This window comes from Euphorbia lathyris, chromosome 5, assembly GCF_963576675.1.
Source record: "Euphorbia lathyris chromosome 5, ddEupLath1.1, whole genome shotgun sequence".
Lineage (NCBI taxonomy): Eukaryota > Viridiplantae > Streptophyta > Magnoliopsida > Malpighiales > Euphorbiaceae > Euphorbia > Euphorbia lathyris.
Genome location: NC_088914.1, coordinates 56,594,557 through 56,616,336, shown reverse-complemented (window position 1 = coordinate 56,616,336; position 21,780 = coordinate 56,594,557). Strand labels below are relative to the sequence as shown.

The following is a 21,780-nucleotide window of genomic DNA, read 5'->3' as shown; positions in this document are numbered from 1 at the left end:
TCCATCGTTACTGTTTTATATTATATATAGATTTACCCAAAAGAAACAGCTTCCGAGATGCACGTGTGTAAACAAACCCTACTCGGCAGTTGCAGTCGCCAAGGTCTGAGATGGAAATTGGTTGCTGTTCCAATTCTGAGCAAAACAATTCTAACTCCACTATTATCTGAAGCAAAAATTCTGCGCAGAAAACCTTACCTCAGCTTCTCTCGCTGCTATACTAATATATAATGGGACATAACAAACCCAGGCGATCAAAATCCCACATTTCACATCGTGGCCAATTCAGCAGAACCAATCAACTTGATAGGTAATTCCAGTTTTCTAGCATAAAATTCGTATATCTGTAATGATTTTATTCTTCAGCTGTAATGGTTTTATTCTTCATCTATAATGCTTCACGGCTCTGCGTTTGCAGGGAAGATGAGTCTCTGCCTTCTGATCAAGGTATTATTTCAATGCTCCTGTCTTTCTAAGTGGTTTGGTTTCTATGAAATAAATTTCTCATTCTTTTTCCTAATAAATGAATTGTGGTGTACAGTTCCTGAAGAGAATACTACTTCCTCTCCCGCAGTTCAGCTTGCTATGTGGGTATGCATCTTTCTATTTTTCCTCTCTCTATGTTCTATCACCATCCGTTGATGTCCGCTTGCGTCCAATATTATTTCATTTTGTTAGCGATATCCATTGCTTGATGAATTTGAATGATCAAGTGCAACTTCAATTTTACTGTTCCTAGTCTCCTACTGCTAATTTTGATTACTACTTTCCTCTAATTGATTTTGGATTGTAGCACCGAGTCTAATTGATTATTCCCTGTTGTTCAGGACTTTGGACAGTGTGATGCAAAAAAGTGCACAGGGAGGAAGCTTGCAAGATTTAATTTGTTGAAAGAAAGTATCTGTTGAATTTTTCCTATTTATATTTCAGTTCACTATTCTTAATTGAAGTTTGTCTTGTTTCACCATATCAATATGACCAATTTTTGTACCACTATCATGTGATCCTGAATTAAGCTATTTGAAATGCTTAAAAAGCTAGAGAATATACCCATAATAACTTCAATTGTTATCAATTTACAGAACTTGTGCTAGTAAAATTATATGATGGCAATTCAATGCATAATCTATATTTTTTCTTTTCCTTTCCTTTTCTTTCCTTTTCATTTAACTGGGTGGCGAGGGAGGGCTGAAATGAACTGTGGAGATAGCAGCAACTCAGAGTAGGATATAGATCGTTTGTACGTAGGAAGTAGTTCTATGAAGACAAACGTATTTTTTTTTTCTAAAAACAGTCCTGGAAAAATATAACCTTACTCACCTATTGAAAGAAATAAGGTGCAAGAGGGTCAAAATAGTGTTACTGCAGTGACTTTTGTGCTGGTCAATCTAGTAATCTCACTAATGGAAAGTTAATGGTCCATTTCTCTATAAGAATAAATGCCAATGCGGTCCAATATGTACTTTTGCTGCTTCAGTTACTAAAACATACTAGCTGATATCACTTCTGTGTTTAAGGTCACAGGTCATCATTTGCAGTCCTGAACTTTAGACTGCAGGATGTTTGACCAGCTAATTTGGTAAAATACTAATTAGTCAAAATATAGTCGCTCTTAATTTTGATGGATCAGTTCATTTACATTTTGTTGGACAGGTTTTGCATGAAACACTTCCAATTTTGTTAGATAGATTACTTTTGTGCCATTATTGAAATTATCAAATGACTTTGTGCAGGAGTTGCGTGTCAATAGTGGCTTTGGAGGTATTGCTTTAAGGTAACAGCAGCTGCAGTTTCTCAGTACCTTCGAATCATCTGATGTTTTTTCTGCAAATGGCTCATCCTTCCATATGTTTTCAAGTGTTTTTTTTTTTTTTAGTTACTTTGTTCACACATGCCCTGGATTCCATCTATTTGTTGGATGCATTGAACCCAAAAGCATTCAGTTAATTGACTGTGACTTAGATGTCTCTGTTTTTTAATTTTAAGATGATGCTGCAGTGGCATTAACCTGATAGAGAGAAAGCAATATAAGGCATGGTTGATTTTATTCAACTGAAATCTTGAGAAACTAGCAACCACGTGAAAGATGCAGTTTGTGGGGACTTCTTACTATATCTTATTCCTGAAAAGTTCTCCATAGCTTATGTTAGGATTGGTACATCATTTTTTATTCTTATAAGCTTCTGTGCTTCTCTATTGGCAGTCCTGTTGGGAGTCAATGTGTCTCTAAAGATGATTATAGCTTGATAAAGAGGAGAGGATTAGCTGTTGTGGATTGTTCTTGGGCTCGTTTGAGTGATGTTCCATTTGTGAAACTGCGGTGTCCTGCTCCTCGCTTGTGTACGAACTCTAATTTGTCTTTGAATAATACCTTTGAAAGTAAATTTTTTTCCCCATAAGTGTGTATGCCCATTGCAGTTTACTCTATGTTTGTGCATATGTATCTTGTAAAGGTATAACATGAGGGTTTTCTGATTATTTGTTGTGCATTTTGTGCTTCACTTCTGTTTCCAATGATCCTTATTGTATATAAACATCAATGTAGATAAACTTTTTATTGTGCTTATCTAATAACAGTCTCTTTATTATGTCTATTTAATAACAGGGAGTATATTAACTAAGTCGTTTACATATAGTTATATATACACATACTGATGCCCAATGAACTGCTTTCTCATAAATTGGAAAATTTATTGTGCATTGCAGTACCATGGCTTGTCGCAGCAAATCCAGTAAATTATGGCCGACCGTGTGAGCTATCTTGTGTAGAAGCACTATCTGCAGCTTTGATAATTTGGTACGTGTATTAACAACTCAATCTTACATGAAATGTGTTATTATCACTGTTATTAGAATCCTACGATTCACGATTTGAATCGTACTATTCGATTCAGCTTTATTTCGAGCTAGATCTATAGGGAGAATCTAAATCATAACTGAAGCTTACGATTCGCAATTCAAATCGTACGATTCGATTCAGCTCTATTTTGAGCCGGATCTTCATCACCGTTCATCAAAACTTTCAACAACACTAACTACTAAACCCACCCTCCTCTAGTCCGATTGTTATTTATCAAGTTATCAACTCAAACTAGTTCCATACCATCATTATCAAGTTGACAACAAGGCAAAAAAACATAGTCAGAAACTCAGACTCTACATCGCCATCTCCATTAAGTTATTATACAAAATCTGATTTATAAATTGGTTTTATTAGGATTGCATTTGCATTAGATTTGAATTTTAAGTACTTAGTTGATATGATTTCTTTATTGGAATTAAAATTGCATTTCTAGGCTAATATTCGATAATAATTCGAGTTCAACATGTTAAATATTTTATTTTTTATAATATTATGAATTTGAACCGAATCTTACGATTCACTAGTCACAAAATGAGGATTTCGATTTGACACCTATGGTTATTATATCAATTTCTAACCTGAAAAGGATTAAATAATTATTAGTAGCTAAGCTTTAATTGGAAAGAACAGGTTATTGATAATTTGGCTATCAGTTTTGTTTGTCTTGAGTCCTAAGTCCTACATACATCATTTACAATCCATGCATCCCATAGGATCCTTAGTAGAGGTTTTTTTTTTTTTTTTTTTTTTTTTTTTTTTTCAAAAAGGTTATTTGGTTAAATGACTGAAATTAGTATTGCAGCCATTTATCTTGTTATTGAGAGACAAGATATGGGATCCAGGTGAGACGATTATGTCCTTCAAGGATATTAAGATGCTGAGGAGTTGCTTTATCTGTTGTATCATTGTATGAGAACACTGCTCTTTCTGCTGAATATTAAGATGCTGAGGAGTTGTTATTCTCTGCATCTTAGCAGAGCAGAAGTTTTCACTTAATTCTGTCTGAGGACCTCCATTCTTGCATGTAGCTATTCTAGCTGCAGCCTTCAAAATATTGCATTATCACAAGTTACACTTATTCTTTAATCTGCTAAAACCTCTTTGAAGACAAAAGGAAGTTACATGAATTCTATTTTAGATACAAGGATCATCAGTAGATCTTCATAAACTTTTAACTACAAATTGAATATTGGGTTAACCTTTGTGGAGTAAAATGGAAAATTTTGAACTGAAAATAGAAGGATATACTTAGTCTTATTCTTGAATATTGGAGTCCAAATTGAATATTACTATATTAGTCTTCTTCTTGCTTGTTGAAAATAGAAGGATATACTTAACAACTAAGTCTTGATCTCAAACTAGTTGAGATGAGTATTGGATATTATCTAGTTTAGGATTACGCCCTAAATTATTTAGAGAACCATTTTGTACTTTTAACTTATGAATATTATATCTTTTAAGTTTCCACAAATATCATTAAGTATTTATTTTATTGAATAGTAAGACTTATCTTTAGGGAATAAAAAGAAAGAAAAAATAGAGGTATTATGGGAAAATGAAGAAGAAAGCAAATGAGGCAGCATAAGCTCAAGTCCAATACCGGGAAATCAAAAGCAAAGAGTATAAGTGATCCCAAAACTGACAGAAGTCATTTTGGATTAAAATCTCACTGATGATAATATCTAGAAAATCCTGGATGAATCATTGAAGTGTTCTCTGCTAAAGTATTTCAACTTTTTTCTCCGAGTATTGACCCAATCATGCTTTTTCTTTCTTATTTATTTTATCTCTCTTCCCCCTCCTTCACTTTCTCTTGTTTTTTCTCCTTTTATTACCAACGAAGGGGAGAAAAAACATGATATATTAAGATATAGAAAGAAATGGAGAGAATAGAGTTTTTCATTTTCCTAGAAGGCATTTCGCCATTTTGGTATGTTAATATAGATAACCTATCTTCTTGTTGGAATTGGAGAAAGGGAGAAAATTTTGGATTGTACGCATTCAATTGCTTTGATATATATATATATATATATGTACATAATTGCTAAGAAAGTGACATTGGAGAGGAGACATAATAATAGCTTTTCTTTTAGTTTGTTGAGTACGTGTCACCAATTTCATCAAAATTTGCTAACTTCTATTGCCAACAATAACATCATTGAAATATAAGTAAATGTTTAATGATTTATAATTGGATTGTAAGAATAATAACATGCATGGTGATAATAAGAGGAAAACATGTTAAATTTACTGTTCAAATTATTCTAGATGTTGAGCATCCCACTTTGGCTAGATCATGAGGTATAAACCATTATATAAACGAGGCAATCCTCCTCTTAAGGTATCTTTTGGGTTGAATAGTTACCTAACGTAGTATCAAAGTTTCCTGACCAAGAGGTCTAGAGTTACAATTTTTGGTGATTCCAGTTATTAATTAAATTTGAGCACAAGTTAGAATGGTTTGTGCTTGCTTGTACACGCCTCAAACTCAAATAGTATTCGTGTACATTGGTGTTCTAAAGATAATAAAAATTATTCTTGGAACTATTCTCCTATAACTAACTCAGCTTTCTGTATAATTAATTTGCTGGTCTATCAACTTAGTTTGATCTCCCCTTTCTCAACTTCTCTTAATTAGGCATGCCTTACAAATTGAAAATGATGTACAACTACTTTAGTGCTACAAAAGGATATCCATATCTCAAACTTTTTTAGATTTGCTAGTGACTAGATCAATATAATGGACGGAATCTACCCTATCCCTCTTATTATCCTAGGCGTGATCCTTGCTTTCTTTTCCCACAACTTAATTCTACCTCGAGTAATAGTGAGTTTACTGCTAGGTGATGAATGCTAACAAACTATTTCAATCTCCCTCTGGATGCTATCCAAATCTCAAAAATATTCAGCTCATTGATTGTTTTAGCTGGGGTTATTTACATTTTGGAATGCTAAGCTCAATATTCGGAATTTTGTTATAACTTTCTTATTTCTCCTGTAACTAACTCAAATTTCTGTATTATTTAATTTGCTATCTATCAAACTAGCAGCTCATTGATTGTTTTAGCTACGTTATTTACATTTTGGAATGCTAAGCTCAATGTTCCAAATATTTTTTTTTTTAACTTTCTTATTGCTCCTGTAACTAACTCAACTTTCTGTATTAGTTAATTTGCTGTCTATCAAACTAGTTCAATCTCCTGTTTCTTAACTTTTCTTAATAGGCATGACTTTATAAATTAGAAATGATATAAAACTACTTTAGTTTTATGAAAGCATATCCATATCTCAAACTTCTAGCTTTGCTAGTGATAAGATCAGTACAATACTACAATGGATGAGGTCTACCTCTCTCTTATGTTAGCCTAGGCATGATTCTTGCTTTCTTCTTCCTTAACTTAATTCAACTATCTGTAACAGTGAATTGGCTGCTGTATGATGAATGCTAACAAACTATTTCAATCTCCCGTTGGGATGCTTTCCAAATCTCAAAATTTTTCAACTCATGGATTGTTTAGCTGTGGTTATTTACATTTTGGAATACTAATCTCGATGTATGAAATGGTTATATGTCCATAATCTGGATCTTGACATCCAGAAGGCAAATCTTCGTGGGTGCAGTGATTTAAGGTGAGATAATCACTGTTTCATATAATTTCTTCCTCAACTAGGTGGTAATCACATAGGAATTTTTCACTGAAAAGATAGAAAAGTACAAGGCCAGAGAGGTAAGCTATAAAAGTCACAGGGCCTAAATATTAGTAACTGGCAGTTGTATGTAGTTTGTGATGTTCGTGAAACATTTTTATAGATGCATATGAATTCTTGTGCTTGTGACGGGTTAGTTTTGTTAAACAATAGGTGCTGAAGGCAGAGAGCCAGTGGTATGTAATGCATGATCATGATTAGTCTAATGAGATCAAGTAAAGGCACTCTCCTCTGTTTATTTAGATCAAAGTATTGGATCAGGATACTTAACATGGATGTAACCATTCGAGTTTTGATCCTTCAAGTTGGAGGGATAATATGTATTACATAAAGCAACTCGAACCTCTTGAAATGTATGTGTTGAATATTTTTTTGAAATAATCCATTTTCTGGAGCTTCAAGACTTGGTCCATATCTAAACCAGTGAGGCTTAAACTATTCGTAGTTAATTGTTTAAGTGCTTGTATTTGGTTGGTGAGAGTTGAATATTCAGGCCTTTCACACTGCTACTAGCTTTTTTTTCTTTTTCACAGTGGAGAAGAGGAATCTGCAGAATTGTTGCTGGGAAAGTTTAAATGGGGTCATGCTTTCCTGAGCCTCAACAGGTATTTTTTTTCCCTCTCTTTGTTCCTAATATCAATAAGGGTGCATAGTTATCTTGAGTTCGAAATCAGTCTAAATTTGTCATCAATAATGAGACGACAGCAATTAAATGTCATATGAACCTTGTCCTCGATAACCATAAACAAGACCACTAATCTATGCTGACCATAGTCTCAGTTCCTTGAAGTATTGTTATATTTGATTATTTCCGTGCACTAACAAAAAACAAATTGATATTTCTTGTATACTTCTCTAGAACTAGCAGAGGTCTGATGGGTGTCCTCTTGTTTGCTTTGACTTTTGTGTTTGCTATTCTTTTGCTGTCCCCTTACTTGATTATGGGTGTAAATGGAGAAATGTTCTGTAATTTTACATTTGATTATATATATAAAATTCTACATCTACTGTGCACCTACCTTCTTACTGATACATAGATTTCAGAGGGAGACAATACTGCTCACTCATAAAACTCCTTCTCTAGTAACAACATAGATGTCAGTCATATAGATACAATTAACCTAGTTCCTAATCAAGGCTTTAGTGAACACATTAGTTCTAACCTAGGAAGCACTGAAACTTCTAGGAGGTTAACGTACGAGTGTCGGTCGCTCCGGGGACGTGCACCCAACACTCCAAATACTAGTATTATCAAATGAAAATTCAAATACCAATGCAAATTGGCTCTCTATTCCATTGCCTCTGTTAGAAGTAAAAAGTAAAAGTAAAAGTGACAGCTTTATTAGCTGTTAAGAGTGATAAAAAGAAAAGAAAAGAAAAACTTGTAACTGTTAGGGCTGATTTGGCAATTAGTTAGCAAGTATAAAAGCTTATAAGCTGTGCTGTTTGTAAAGATATATCAGAACATTAAGAAATCAAATGGCTCATGAGTTCTTTTTTCTCTATGAGTTTATGATGGTATCAGAGCCATGGTTCAATGTTGGGGCTCCCGCTGATATTAGCGTCACGCACCAAATGAATTGGGCGTGAGGGGGCGTTTTAAACATCCCACATTGCTAAATGAGGAAGCTATATGGCTCCTTAAATATGTGAGGCAATCCTCACCCTTTGAGGTACCTTTTGTGGTGAGTTAGGCCTTTGTTTACAGCCTCCCAATGATTTTGACCAAACAACCCTACCTACTCCCAACACTGTCATTCTTCTTTCCACTTGTTTTATTCTCTCTTCTATAACTAGAATAGCTTCCTTGAGACTCAAAGTCAGCCACAACCAGTACATAACGGTGATGACCAGGGGTGGTGCTAGCTTGGGGCCTGAGGGGACTGTTGCCCCCCGGCCGCTGGCACTTGGCGACCCCCAATCTCGGCTTATTTTAATGAGTTGTAGCATTATTGCAAGATAGTTGAGTTGGTCTAAGGTGCATGTTTTGGTGTGAAAGGTCATGGGTTCGAATCCCATTATTGACCAACAATTTTTAATTTTGTTTTCTAAATTAATCATAATAATGTTATTACTAGTATTGTTATTATTTTTATTGTTTTCTAAAATCTAGACAAAGGAAACTACTCAACCAGAAATAACATTTAAATAATTTACACCTTCTTGAGATTAGGTGCGTTACACTTCATAAAAAAAAAGGTGCGTTACACTAGTGTCTTTTTGTGTTATTGTACTTCAGTTTATACCTCCTAGATTTTGATTTTGTCATACTAAAACCTTCTACCGTCTTTCTTAAGAGGAGTTTCTATTAAGTTGATGAAATGATGCAATATTAGATAATTTTAATAAATTGTTCTTCTTTGTACTTTAGGTAAATAATTTAAATCTCTTCAGTGTTTAATTACATATATTAGTACCTCGTGTTTTTTAAGACTAAATTTAATCACGTTAAAATTTAATTTTGTCTCAGCATAAACTTATTTTACCAATTTTGAGAATTTTAATTCCATAAATACATACGAAAATATTATGGTACCATTATTAATTAGAATTTTTATCTTCTTAACCCTTTTGAATTCAATTTGTTTTTCCAAAATCAATTTTTTTACTTTTGAGACTTGAAAAACTAATTTTTTTAATTAAATTTTAATTTATGAACATTAAGGGGGCGTTTGGAAAGGGAATGCAGAACCTTCTGATTCCCTTTGTGGTTGTTTGGTTCAAATGGAGGAATCAACCTATTTTCATCATTTATTTATTTTTTTCAAACTATATAATTGAATCTGTTTTAAATAATTAACTTATTTTTATGATTAAACTTGTTTCTAATATCACTCATTGATTAAAAAAAAGTCCAAAATATCACTTATTGTCAATGCCAATACTAGCTACAAGCACCACAAAAGAAATATCCAAAACAAATAATATGTCTACCAAACATAAGTCATAAACATAACAAAATTCATACTAGAAATAAATAAATGCAACCTACTAGTCCTTCTAAGCATCATGACACTTCGACAACTGAGCGATTTTAACTATTTCCATTGTCATTTTCACTAAGAAGAGGTTTGATATAATTGACTTTCAAAGTAACACTTAGGAAAAATCAAGAGCTTGTGTGGTTGTGCAGTCAGAATTTCAACTACTTCAAAAGCTTGGTCAGAAGTTATATCTTTCTTTCGAAGGTAGCTCAACAAAATAACATCAAGGAATGACTAATACGTGTCATTTCTGTACAAAATAACATCAACAAAAAAACCATTTCAATTGTTAAATGAGAATAAATTCAAATAAAAATAATGAGAACATTTGGAAGCAATTACATCAAGCAAAGTTTATAGCAAGCATTGCCATCTTAGAAAGTGTATTAAGCTAACACGAATAGAAAGTGGATGGAATTACAATATTAAAATCATATGGAACAAGCCTAGTCATTAGCTCATATATGTAACCTATGAAGCACGGTCACTTCACCGGGGTCGCCGTGGCCGAGTCGGACTCGCCGGACGCGGGGACACGGCGGGGACACGGATCGGGACATGGCCGGAAAGTTGGACACGGATCGGGACACGGCGGGACTCGGCTGGGGTAAAAGATTAGGGTTTTTTTAAAATTTTTTTTATAAAATATAGGGATCAATTACGCAATTTGCTAAAAGATCCTAAATTATGTGTAGTTTCTCACCTCCTACTCGCACGAATTAGGTCTTCTTCCTGTACTGCGCAAACTTGCGATTTCTCCTCCTGTCGCAAACTTGCGATTTCTAAAATCCTGATTTCTGCTCCTGGGTTCTTCTCCTGATTTCTTCTCTGGGTTGGGATTCCGATTTTCTTTTTCTTTTGGGATAATAAAAAGAAACGATTTCTTCCTGGGATTTCTTTTTATATTTAATATATATATAATTAATTATATAAAATTTGCCGTGTCCCCGCCGCACCCGTGTCTCATATTTTCTAAAAATGCCGTTTGCCGTGTCCGCACCCGTGTCCGTGCTTCATAGTATGTAACCGAACTCTTTTTATTTGATATTTTTGTCAAAGCTGCTCATGCAAGAAAACCTTTTTGACTAAAAAAAAAATTAATGGAGATAGTCACTGCATACCAAAAACCCCAATGCAAAACAAAGACCAATTTAACATGACAACAGAATAATAGCGGCATCTACAACAATAACTAGAACCTGGCACATTCGGACAATTTATACACAAACTAAAAATCTAAGCTAGATCATCACAAGGAGATGTCCAAGGATAAAGCTCATGGAGATAATCAACAAAACCTTTTTTACTAAAACATTTAAAACCGTGAGCGGCGAAGGACAGTGAACTAACCAGCGAAGGACAGTTCGATTCTGGCCTTAGAAATTTTGGCTCTAACTGTCATACACCAGTTTGATTATGCATATATAAATATATGCGTTTAACAATTGAAATCAATAAAACATTTTTAATACAAGTTCAAATCAGAATTGTGATCGGCGAAGGACAGTGAACTGACCGGAGACGACAGCAGAGGAGATTGGAGACGACGGCGAAGGAGATCAGAGACGACGGAGAATGAATTTGGGGAAGCATAGTTTGGGTAGAGAGCAGCAACAGCAGGGCTGGAAAAAATGTAGATCGTGTTGTTTGTCAACAGTAGAGAAAGAGAGGGGAAAGGCAATCCAAAACTTTGGGTGAGTTTGGGGAATGAGCTTAGACTAAAGTGGGGTGTACTCAAAAGTTAAAATGGGTAAAGGGTTTGATTCTTTTACTCAAACAAACAGTAACAAAGGGAATCAAAACCTTTGATTACCTAACTTTCCGGAAACCCCCAAACCAAACGTCCCCTTAAAGAAATTGATGACTACAAATAAAAAGATAAAAAATTTATAACTTTTAAGAAATTAGGGTTGGGTTAAAAAAATAAAATTTAAGTCTAGGGTTGGGCATCTTTAGTTTTTTAGTCCCCAGCACACAAAATTGATGCTGTTATAGCATATGCCAAAATGATACTGTTACAGCATGCTGGAGGCCAAATTTTTTTTCCCTAGAAAATTGCCGCCCCAGCCCCTTAGAGCTGGCTCTGCCACTAGTGGTGACCTCACAAAGTAAACATTATTCCAGATCTCAGTCTGTGAGTGACAATACGAATTAGCTGGAAGAAACATTAAGATCATCTACTATGCTTCTTTTTCCAATATCAGTTGCAGATTTGAATGTACTCTATTGTAGCACTTACAAAGGGCCAAGCAGAGGGTGTCCTCTGTTGGTCGGCGAGCAGGGAGGACCTCTGGGACCTGCTGGCCCCTCCCTGGTTTCTTCCTTGCGTATGAGCCATAGTTCAGAATTCAGATTTTGCACTCAATCAGGATATCAGGTTCTGCTTCGTACTTTTCCAGGAGATAAAATTACCTCCAACAAAGACCCAATATTCTCTAGTGGAATATCTTACTTTATTAGCACCTGTCCAGAGGGCGAGCCTTGGCGCAACGGTAAACGTTGTTGTCGTGTGACCAAGAGGTCATGGGTACGAGTCTTAGGAGCGGCCTCTTGTCAAATAAATTGGCAGGGGAAGGCTTGCCCCCAGTACACCCTTGTGGTGGGACCCCTCCCCGGACCCTCGCTTAGCGGGGACGCGTAGTGCGACCGGGCCGCCCTTTTTTTTATTAGCACCTGTCCAATGATCATCTGGGAATTCCTCCATCTTGCAATGACTATGATTTTTATACAGAAGTCTTGGAATTCTCTGAGATACTTCAGTATGTGGTGCACAATCCCCCTTGTGAGGTCCTAGGGGATGACATAAACTGACTATTCACACTCGTTGGTAATATAATGTTTGGACGAGATATTATGAGGTAGTTCAGTTTGCCAACTACCCCTTTTTATTGCTGAATACATCTCCATCTTCAGCCCTGAGTTTTACGTTGGTATCAGGCACATCACAGGGTTTTGTTTCGATCATCCGTGTCTCACTTGACAAGTCTAGGATATACTTTCTTTGCAGCAGAAAGATGCCTTTGTTGTTTCAAGAGACTTCGATCTCTAAGAAACATGTCAGCTGTCCCATGTCCTTGCTTTGGGACTTTGAAGATGATAACATGCATCCAGAGTCGGATACTTTAAAAGCACACAGTGATCATGAGCACCACTCATTTTCAAACCAAGTTGCATTGCAACCTCAGTTTATCTCCCCAATAGGCATGAGTAGATTGTTTCAACTTCCAAGCCGTACAGAGAACTGCTCAACCCCAAAAGTTTAAACTAATGGATAAAGATTTCAAGAGTAGTTTATCTCTAACACACCCCATTCATGAGTGCACCTTAAGCTTGAAGCATTCATAAGCATATATCAATTCTTTCTTGTGCTAAAATTTACTTAATAAATGGGATTGCTGTGATTTGAATTCTAGGCGTTTTGTTTTAACAGGCTTTGATAGACCGACTTGTACTAATATTTAATTAATAATGGGGTTGCTAGAATTTGAACTCCATATCTTTTGGTTTAAGTGGTTGTGCTGCCCTGTATAGAGAGAAATATTATGTTTCATATCTAAATTAATACATAGATTTCAAAGATGATAATAATAGAGCTCACTCGTAACAATGGGAAAAGAGTAGGAACTTTTGAATAAAAAAATTGTTCTCCTGATGTCAACTAAAGGATGCAATTGGCACGAGACATCAATGTTGAGACATGAATGTTTTGTGTGCCTGGGTTTTATAGCAAAATTGGGCAGATGGGCTGCATATTTTTTTGGATGGAAATGAAATATTATGCAGATGCATTATTTTTTATGACCCTGCATGTTTCTTATATATATATACTCCCTCCTTCCTCCGAATATAAGCACAAAATTCACCTTTTTAACAACCCATGAAATAGACGCAAACTCCTCTTTCAACTATAAATAATACATTAACTTCCTAATAAACCCTGTTTATAATGGTTTAAAAATACTAAATTTAGAATAAATTAAATGTTTTATTCACTGAATCACCTCATTAATTTAAGGCTATATTAGGAAAACAACAGCTATATTTATTGTTTTCTTGCTCTGTTAAAATCATATTTGTGCCTATATTTGTGGGATAGATATATTTGTGTATTTTTGGTGTATGATATGTAATGAGTTAAATGCATTATGTAGTATTTACGTTGTGGTTGCTTCCAATTGATACAGGGAACTTCTAAAGGCTTACTCTGAATGTCAAAATAGTTCTCAGATAATTTCTGTCCAAAATAATTGGCTTTGCAAACAAAAGCAGATTCCAAAAGCTGTCCCAGATGTTGCTGGTACTTCTCTACTACCACTAATCAAGATTTTTCTTTTCATATCATAAGGCTACTTTTTACATATGCTATATTTATGAAAGATAAATAAAACAGCTAGTATTATCATCATAGTAAACCATCAAATTGCTGATCTCTGAACCGTATTATCCTATCCAGTGGGACTCTGTATCTGCTGTTATAAAAAGTTAATTTTTTTCATAAAAAATATAACTTCGCTTTGCTGCATTTGAATGAAGATAGGTCCAGCAAATAATTCATGCAATGGGGCCTATCTAAGGATGGGGTTAAATTGCAGGAACGGTAAGAGTGAATTTGAACCTATGGCTTTGGGGAATCCCCAAAGCCAAAATGGGGATGGGGCGGGAGATACTATCCTCGAACCGTGGGGATCCTCTCCCTGTTTCCAATATATCCGTGTGTGGATCCTCGGATAAATCACTGCGAGGATCCTAGAATTCTTATAATTTTAATTATATTACATTTAGCATCTTTCATTCTATAATTATTATTATAGAATATAAGACTATTTGTTAAATTCTACTTTCAATTACGATAAGAAACAACAACAACAACAACAACAAAGCCTTAGTCCCGAAATGATTCGGGGTCGGCTAACATGAACCATCATATAAAACCTTGAAATCAAGTCGTGTCAGCGACACAAATTCTCGCCCTCCACTCTTTCCTATCTACTACCATATTTTCCTCAATCCCCAATAAACTCATATCACTATCGATCACCCTCCTCCAAGTTTGCTTAGGTCTTCCCCTACCCCTCACCACTACATCCCTTTGCCACTCTTCTGTCCTCCTAACAGGCGCATCAAGCGCTCTTCGTCTTATATGGCCAAACCACCTTAGTCGGTTTTCCCTCATTTTATTCTCAATAGATGTAACCCCTACTTTAGTCCTAATTATTTCATTACTCACCCGATCCTTTCTCGTATGACCACACATCCATCTTAACATACGCATCTCCGCCACCGACATCTTATGAGTGTGACAGTGTTTCACTGCCCAACACTCTGTACCATATAACAGTGCTGGTCTGATTGCCGTGCCGTAGAATTTTCCCTTCAATCTATTTGGCATGCCGGGGTCACAAAGGAAACCCGTAGCACTCTTCCACTTCGCCCAACGAGATTTAATCCTATGAGTAACATCTCCATCTACTTCTCCATCCGTTTGGATAATAGATCCTAAATACCGAAAGCAATCTGATGCCTGAACAACTCTCCCATCTAGTGTGATTGTCCCTGCCTCCCTACTCCTATCGCCGCTATACTTACACTCCAAATATTCTGTCTTACTTCGGCTCAGCTTAAAGCCTCTAGATTCTAAAGTTTGTCTCCATAGTTCCAACTTCCTCTCCACGCCTTCTTTCGTCTCATCAACCAGCACAATATCATCTGCAAACAACATGCACCATGGTATACCATATTGAAGTGAACTCGTTAGTTCATCCATAACGATGGCAAAAAGAAATGGGCTTAGTGCAGAACCTTGATGCACTCCAATCGTAATAGGGAACTCTTCAGTCTTCCCAACACTGGTACGTACACTCGTGCATGCTCCCTCATATATGTCCTTTATGATGTCAACATATTTCCGCGAAATGACTTTCCTTATTAGGGCCCACCAAAGTACTTCCCTTGGTACCTTATCATACGCCTTCTCCAAGTCAATGAAAACCATATGCAAGTCTTTCTTCTTATTTCGATAGTGCTCCATTAATTGTCTCATTAGGTGGATGGCTTCCATAGTTGATCTTCCCGGCATAAAGCCAAACTGGTTTTCCGAGATCTTCACCGTCCTCCTTAGCCATAGTTGTTAAAGGCGAAAGGCGAGCCGAGGCGATAAGGGCAAAATATCGCCTTGAGGCGAGGCGAGAGCCTCTCGCACGTGAGGCGAGAAACAAATTAAAAAAACACAAAAAATTAAATTAACTCAAAAAATTAAAATACATGTAGATTTTATTTTTACACTAAATTTTTACACAAAAAATTAGATTAACTCAAAAAATTAAATAATAGTTCTGAGTCTAGTCTTATATTCTAGACTCATAGAACTATTATTTAATTGTGATGAAATCTTCCACTAGTGTTAACACTTGGCACTGTTAAATCCAGCCAACACATTGTTACCACTACCAGCTACCTCCACTACCACCTACTCACCACACCACAACACATCATAACAACAAATAAGGAATCAAGATTAAAAATTTGTTGCATGGCAAAAAAAAATTCAAAATTCAGAGCAGGAACTTAGAAAGGTAGAAGAGAAGCTCTTGGCTCTTGAAGATATAGATGTAATAGAGATATAACAGCAAAATTCTGTTGAAAGGCAAGGAAGTTTACTCAATATTGGAAGCTTTTATTGTTTCTTATCATTTATTTGAAATCTCACCCTTAAATCTTCTTTTTCCCCCTTAAAAGTTGCCTAAAACGCCTCAGATGCAAGAGGCGATCGCCTCAATGCCTTGATCGCCTCTCGCCTGGCGAGGTGAGGTGGTCGCCTTTAGCACCTTGCCGCCTTACAAGGCATTGAGGCAATGGAAGGATCGCCTCAGTCGCCTCTCGCCTGAGGCGACCGAGGCGATCGCCTTTCACAACTATGTCCTTAGCCTTTGTTCGATCACTCGTTCCCACAGTTTCATAGTGTGACTCATTAATTGGATTCCTCGATAGTTGGCACAATCTTGGACATCGCCTTTGTTCTTATACAACGGGATTAGGATACTTTTCCTCCATTCGGATGGCATCTTATTGTTTCTCCAAATTTTGTTGAAGAACGTCGTCAACCATTCGATTCCTCTCTCTCCCAGACATCTCCAAATCTCAATAGGGATGCCATCAGGTCCTACTTCTTTCTTCAATCTCATCTTATTTAATGCCATTTTGACTTCACCCTTTTGAATTCTCCGTATGCATTCACGATTTATCATATCGTGAGGGATACTTATATCTCCAACCTCTTGTCCGCGATCTCCATTAAATAAGTTATCAAAATAGGACCTCCATCGTTCCTTAATATCCTTATCTCCAACTAGGACTTTTTGGTCCACATCCTTCACACATTTAACTTTTCCGAGATCTCGCGTCTTCCTATCTCTCATCCGAGCAATTCTATATGTCTCTTTCCCCTTCCTTCGTATCCAATCTTGTGTACAGATCCCGATTCACCTTTGCTCTAGCATCTCGTATGACCTTCTTTACTTCCCTTTTAGCCTCTTTGTACTTTTCGTAGTTCTCATCACTCATGCACTTCCCTAATATTTTATAGGATTCTCGCTTACTCTTTACTGCTTGTCGTACTTCTTTTGTCCACCAAGATGTGTCCTTACCCGGTGGCATGCTACCTTTAGATTCCCCTAGAACTTCCTTCGCTACTTCCCTTATACTATGCTCTATCTTAGTCCATATCGAATCTATATCTAAATCCATATTACAAGTCTAAATGTCTTTTTTGGCCATCTCATCCACAAATTTTTGTTGATTCTCCCCTTGTAGTTTCCACCACTTAATCTTAGTCTCCACTTGTGGTGTTCGTTTTCTCATACATCTCCTACTTCGAAAATCAAGCACCACTACTCTATGTTGGGTTGTCGTACTCTCACCATGGATCACCTTACAATCAATATAACTCTTTCTCCAAGCACTCCTTACTAGGAAGAAGTCAATTTGGCTCGCATTACCGCCACTCCGATAAGTCACTAAGTGGGATGTTCTTTTCATAAACCATGTGTTCATGATACTCAAGTCATAGGCTGATACGAATTCCAAGATATCATTTCCTGCTTCATTTTTATCTCCAAAACCATACCCTCCATGAACACTCTCAAACCCATCTCGCCTAGAACCTACGTGTCCATTGAGATCACCACCTAGTACCATCTTTTCATCGCTAGGAACCTGTTGCACCACTTCCTCCAAGTCCTCCCAAAAAGCTTGTCTTATAGAGACATCTAATCCTATTTGTGGCGCATATGCACTTTTGACATTCACAACCTCATCTCCTATCACAAGCTTAACACTCATAATTCTATCGCTCTTCCTAGACACCGCTACTACATCATCAATATACTCCCTATCAATAAGAATACCTACTCCATTTCTACCCTTATCCTTTTTTGAGTACCACAGATTATAACCCCAAGGAGCTATCTCTCTAGCTTTGGCTCCAACCCATTTGGTTTCTTGTAGGCACATTATATTTATTCTCCTCTTCATAACATCTACAATTTCAACTAATTTTCCTGTCAAAGAGCCTATGTTCCATGTCCCAAAGTGTAACCTATTACCCCTACCATTACCGTGGACTAGCTTATTTACCCGCAACCCTTGCATATTTGACACCACCCCCGGGTCCTGGGATGGCGCGCCGCTTCGGGGCGACGACCTAGCAACCCTTGCATATTTTTCACTACACCCGGGTCTAAGAAGTGCAGCGCGTCGCTGAGTAGGGAACGCCCCCACGATATTCATATTATGGTTCATGTCATAAGATGTGGCTAAGTTTTACGCTGGCCGCCACAAACCTACCGCAACCCTCCTCCTTTGTCCGGGCTTGGGACCGGCTGTAAATGCCACCAAGTGACCCTCACTGGCGGAGTTAATTACGATAAGAAAATTTTAATTTAATTATGTTGCATTTTAACGAAGATTCTCCAATTTGAAATTGGAAGATCTGCATTTTTACATTTTTACTTGAAATGAAACTGAATAATGGAGTGACAGAGGGTCCACCTTCAAATTCATTTTAATTATAACTACTTAATATAAACTTTACAAATAATCTTCATTCTTATGCTGTTGGACTATTTTCCTACTCAATATTTAGTTTAGCAAAAGAAGAAAATGGTACAAACAACTAAAGTGAGTGTTTCCGTTTTTTTCCTGATTATCTTTTCTGTCAATTTTTGGCTGATGACAGGGTAAAAAATTGCTATGTGATATCTCGGTTGAATAGATGAAATCTGTTGAATGGTTATATCATATATGTAATACTGTGATCGTCAAATTGTAATAACTTAAGGGTGGTTAAAACATTACTGGTACGAAACCACTAATTTTACTGGTTTTGAACAGTAAATTACTGGTTTCAATTAACAATTCATAATCTTTTTGGGACGAGAATTCTCCTTCACCTGCGGGGTCCGCGCGGTGCGGAGATGGAGGCGAAAAAAATCCCCGAAACTATTAATGGGGATTTCCGAATCCAACCCCGCAAGTGTTGGGGACGGAGTGAGGAATGCATCCCCGCGCCGCCCCGCACCATTACCACCTCTAAGCAATGGTTGCTGAAGTTTGGAGTTCGTTTCACAAATGTCACTGACTTTCAATGAAGTTGTTGAACTTTTATTTATTTATTTCAATAAAGTCATTCAAGTCATTCAGACCACTTTAAACAGAAAAAATCACCGGAATATTAACATGACAGCCACATTGGAAAGTACTTACTTTTACCAACACGATAGCCACGTGATATCAAAAAATAAATAAAGAAATATATTTTTTGGCTGCCATGTAGACGTTATGTCGTACATAAAGTCAATCATTTCCAACGTGGTTACCATGTCACTATTCCGGTGATATTTTTTTTTTTATGTCTGAAAGAAATGGTCAGAATGTCTTTATTGAAATAAAAAGAAAAGTTCAATGACTTTATTGCAACATACTCCAAACTTGAGTGACCATTGGTGCATTTACCCCAAGAATGGGAGGCTTTTTCTTTTTCTTCTCTTTCTATGCATTATTCATAGCTTCCCCATATTCTTCTATCAACTATCATGAATTATTTGATTTGAAGCTTTTTCTTGAGATTTTGGTTCTTCCGTTCTAAATTGAGAACTTATGAACTTGTTGAGGGTTTTACTGATGACATTGGGACAAATGAATCTCATATTGACAATAGAATTTCTGCTATTTGCTGCAACAGGACCAGAAACAAGCAAAGGAGAGGGCTTTTCAAGTGATTCAGAAGATGGGCTTCCACCACTTGAAAGGAATGTGAATCATTTGAACTCTGAAGAAAGTGATACTGGAAGTTTGAGTAATTCAGAAGATGAGCTTCCACCACTTGAAAGGAACATGAATCACTTGAACTTTGAGGAAAATTAATGACACAAGTGCATTCTTAAAATCTTTCGATGTATCGATTTGTATATATGGTAAATCGCAGAAAGAATTGCTTCTCTGCGTTTGCACTACTGTTTAAACCATCCTGGACCAACCAGCTTATTTCCTACCACCCTTACTTCCGGAGGCACTCGACCCTTGACGGTCTAACCTATTTAGTTAGTAAGAGCAGATCGTTTGCCTGGACCCGCTCGCTGCCTAGCATTGTCGGAGGAACAAGCAGTAACCTCCTACAGAATGAGGTAAAAGAAATGCTCGTAACAGAGGTATATATCTATACAGTTGGTGTTGGGATTTTGGTATGATTTATTGAGCATGTAGAATAAATGTTTTCAAGTATGACATAGTTGCATCTGTTCTAGGCCAGTAGTTGTGTGAAATATTGGTTGATGATTTTAATTTTTTGTTGCCTGATATGCTGTAAACTTGCTTTCACATCTGTGGTGTGGTTGCTGATAATTGTCTTGGCCATTTTCGTGAGTTACAAAAGCTTCTTTTTAGCATCTCTGGGTTATTTTGAAACCAAGTAAAGGGTTTATTATAACATGGCCGTCATGATGCATAAGTGGAGTATAGATAACGAGATTCATCACCGCGTAAAGTGCTCCGTTAACAATGACTGGAAATTGATCCAATTTTCAAACGTTAGAGGTATAATTGTATAATTTATGACGTTAGAGGTATAATCGTACCATTTATGAACGTTCATAATATATATATTTGTTTAATTTCATTGGCAAACAGACATAATGGGATCTAGATATCAACTTCTATCTGCTTAATTGAAATTGAAGTTCACATACAAATTGCTGGTCGTCTTCCTTTGTATGCTATTAAATTCCATTTTTTTAAGGCATACTGTTGCAATTATTAAGTTTAACTTGAATAAATACCATTAAACGTTCGTTTTGGCTGCATAGTGTAAAGTTTCAAATTTTTTTTTTTTTTGACCAGGTAAGTATTTAATTTGTATAAAAATTAGTATAACAAACTATCGTGTACTATGAACCTAACTTAAGCAGAAACATTATCTCAAGGTTATTAAACTCAAATTCCATTTGGTTTACTTGCTATTTGTTGTTACGATTTGCTGTTTGTTGTTGGAAAATAAGTGATTCCGTACTCATGTATAAAAAAACAAACAGTAGTTCTCTAATTAAACATCTAAAACTTTAACATAAGGAAAAAATGAAGTAAATAAACACTTTTTAAAAGACTTTTTTTTTTTATCTTGAAATCATCGGACTCAATTTGTACAAAATTAAATAACAGTAAAATTGTGTATTGCAAAAATAGGCGTAACAAATTCGAGAGTGAATACAAAATAGGTTTTTGCTATTTTGATTATGTAACCAATTAAGGATAAAACAAATAAGAAATTTTATAATATTATTTTTTTTGGTAACAAATGAGGGCCAAGCCCAAAATTTTATAATATTATTAAAGTAATATAATCAATTAATTAATGTTATTTTTTATATATTTATTTTTTAACGTTAGCAATCTCCGAGAGAAATATACTCAATCACTTAATTGATATCATTTGTATATATTCATGTTATAATAATTAATTAATGCTACTTGTATACTTATTTTTTTGGAAGAGTTTTTATTAACTATTATGACCCTCATATATTTATTTTTTTGGTTGAGAGCTTAACTGTAGAGGTCATGAGTTCGAATCACATGTGTGAGATGGATTGTGGAATTTTTTTTCTTTTTAATATAATCTTACTTTCTTTAATGTAAATCTATTGCGCACAACTTTTAAAAGAATAATTATTAATA

General features: G+C 35.9%; 1 protein-coding gene across 1 annotated transcript; it reads left to right on the top strand.

Annotated features, from left to right (window-relative positions):
- The first annotated feature begins 58 nt into the window (after positions 1–58).
- LOC136229269 (uncharacterized) lies at positions 59–20,451 on the top strand. The gene is made up of 10 exons (XM_066017938.1): positions 59–310; positions 419–447; positions 542–591; positions 828–895; positions 1,736–1,774; positions 2,204–2,340; positions 2,707–2,797; positions 7,105–7,176; positions 13,740–13,852; positions 19,793–20,451. The coding sequence occupies exons 1-10, from the start codon at positions 231–233 to the stop codon at positions 19,972–19,974; spliced, it is 861 nt and encodes a 286-aa protein (XP_065874010.1). The 5' UTR covers positions 59–230; the 3' UTR covers positions 19,975–20,451.
- The last annotated feature ends 1,329 nt before the right edge of the window (positions 20,452–21,780 follow it).

Coding starts and splice junctions, on each gene's coding strand:
- LOC136229269 (XM_066017938.1), top strand. CDS start 231: ATGGGACATAACAAACCCAGGCGATCAAAATCCCACATTTCACATCGT. Junction 2,341..2,706: donor GTGTCCTGCTCCTCGCTTGT/GTACGAACTCTA, acceptor TGTGCATTGCAG/TACCATGGCTTGTCGCAGCA. Junction 2,798..7,104: donor TCTGCAGCTTTGATAATTTG/GTACGTGTATTA, acceptor TCTTTTTCACAG/TGGAGAAGAGGAATCTGCAG.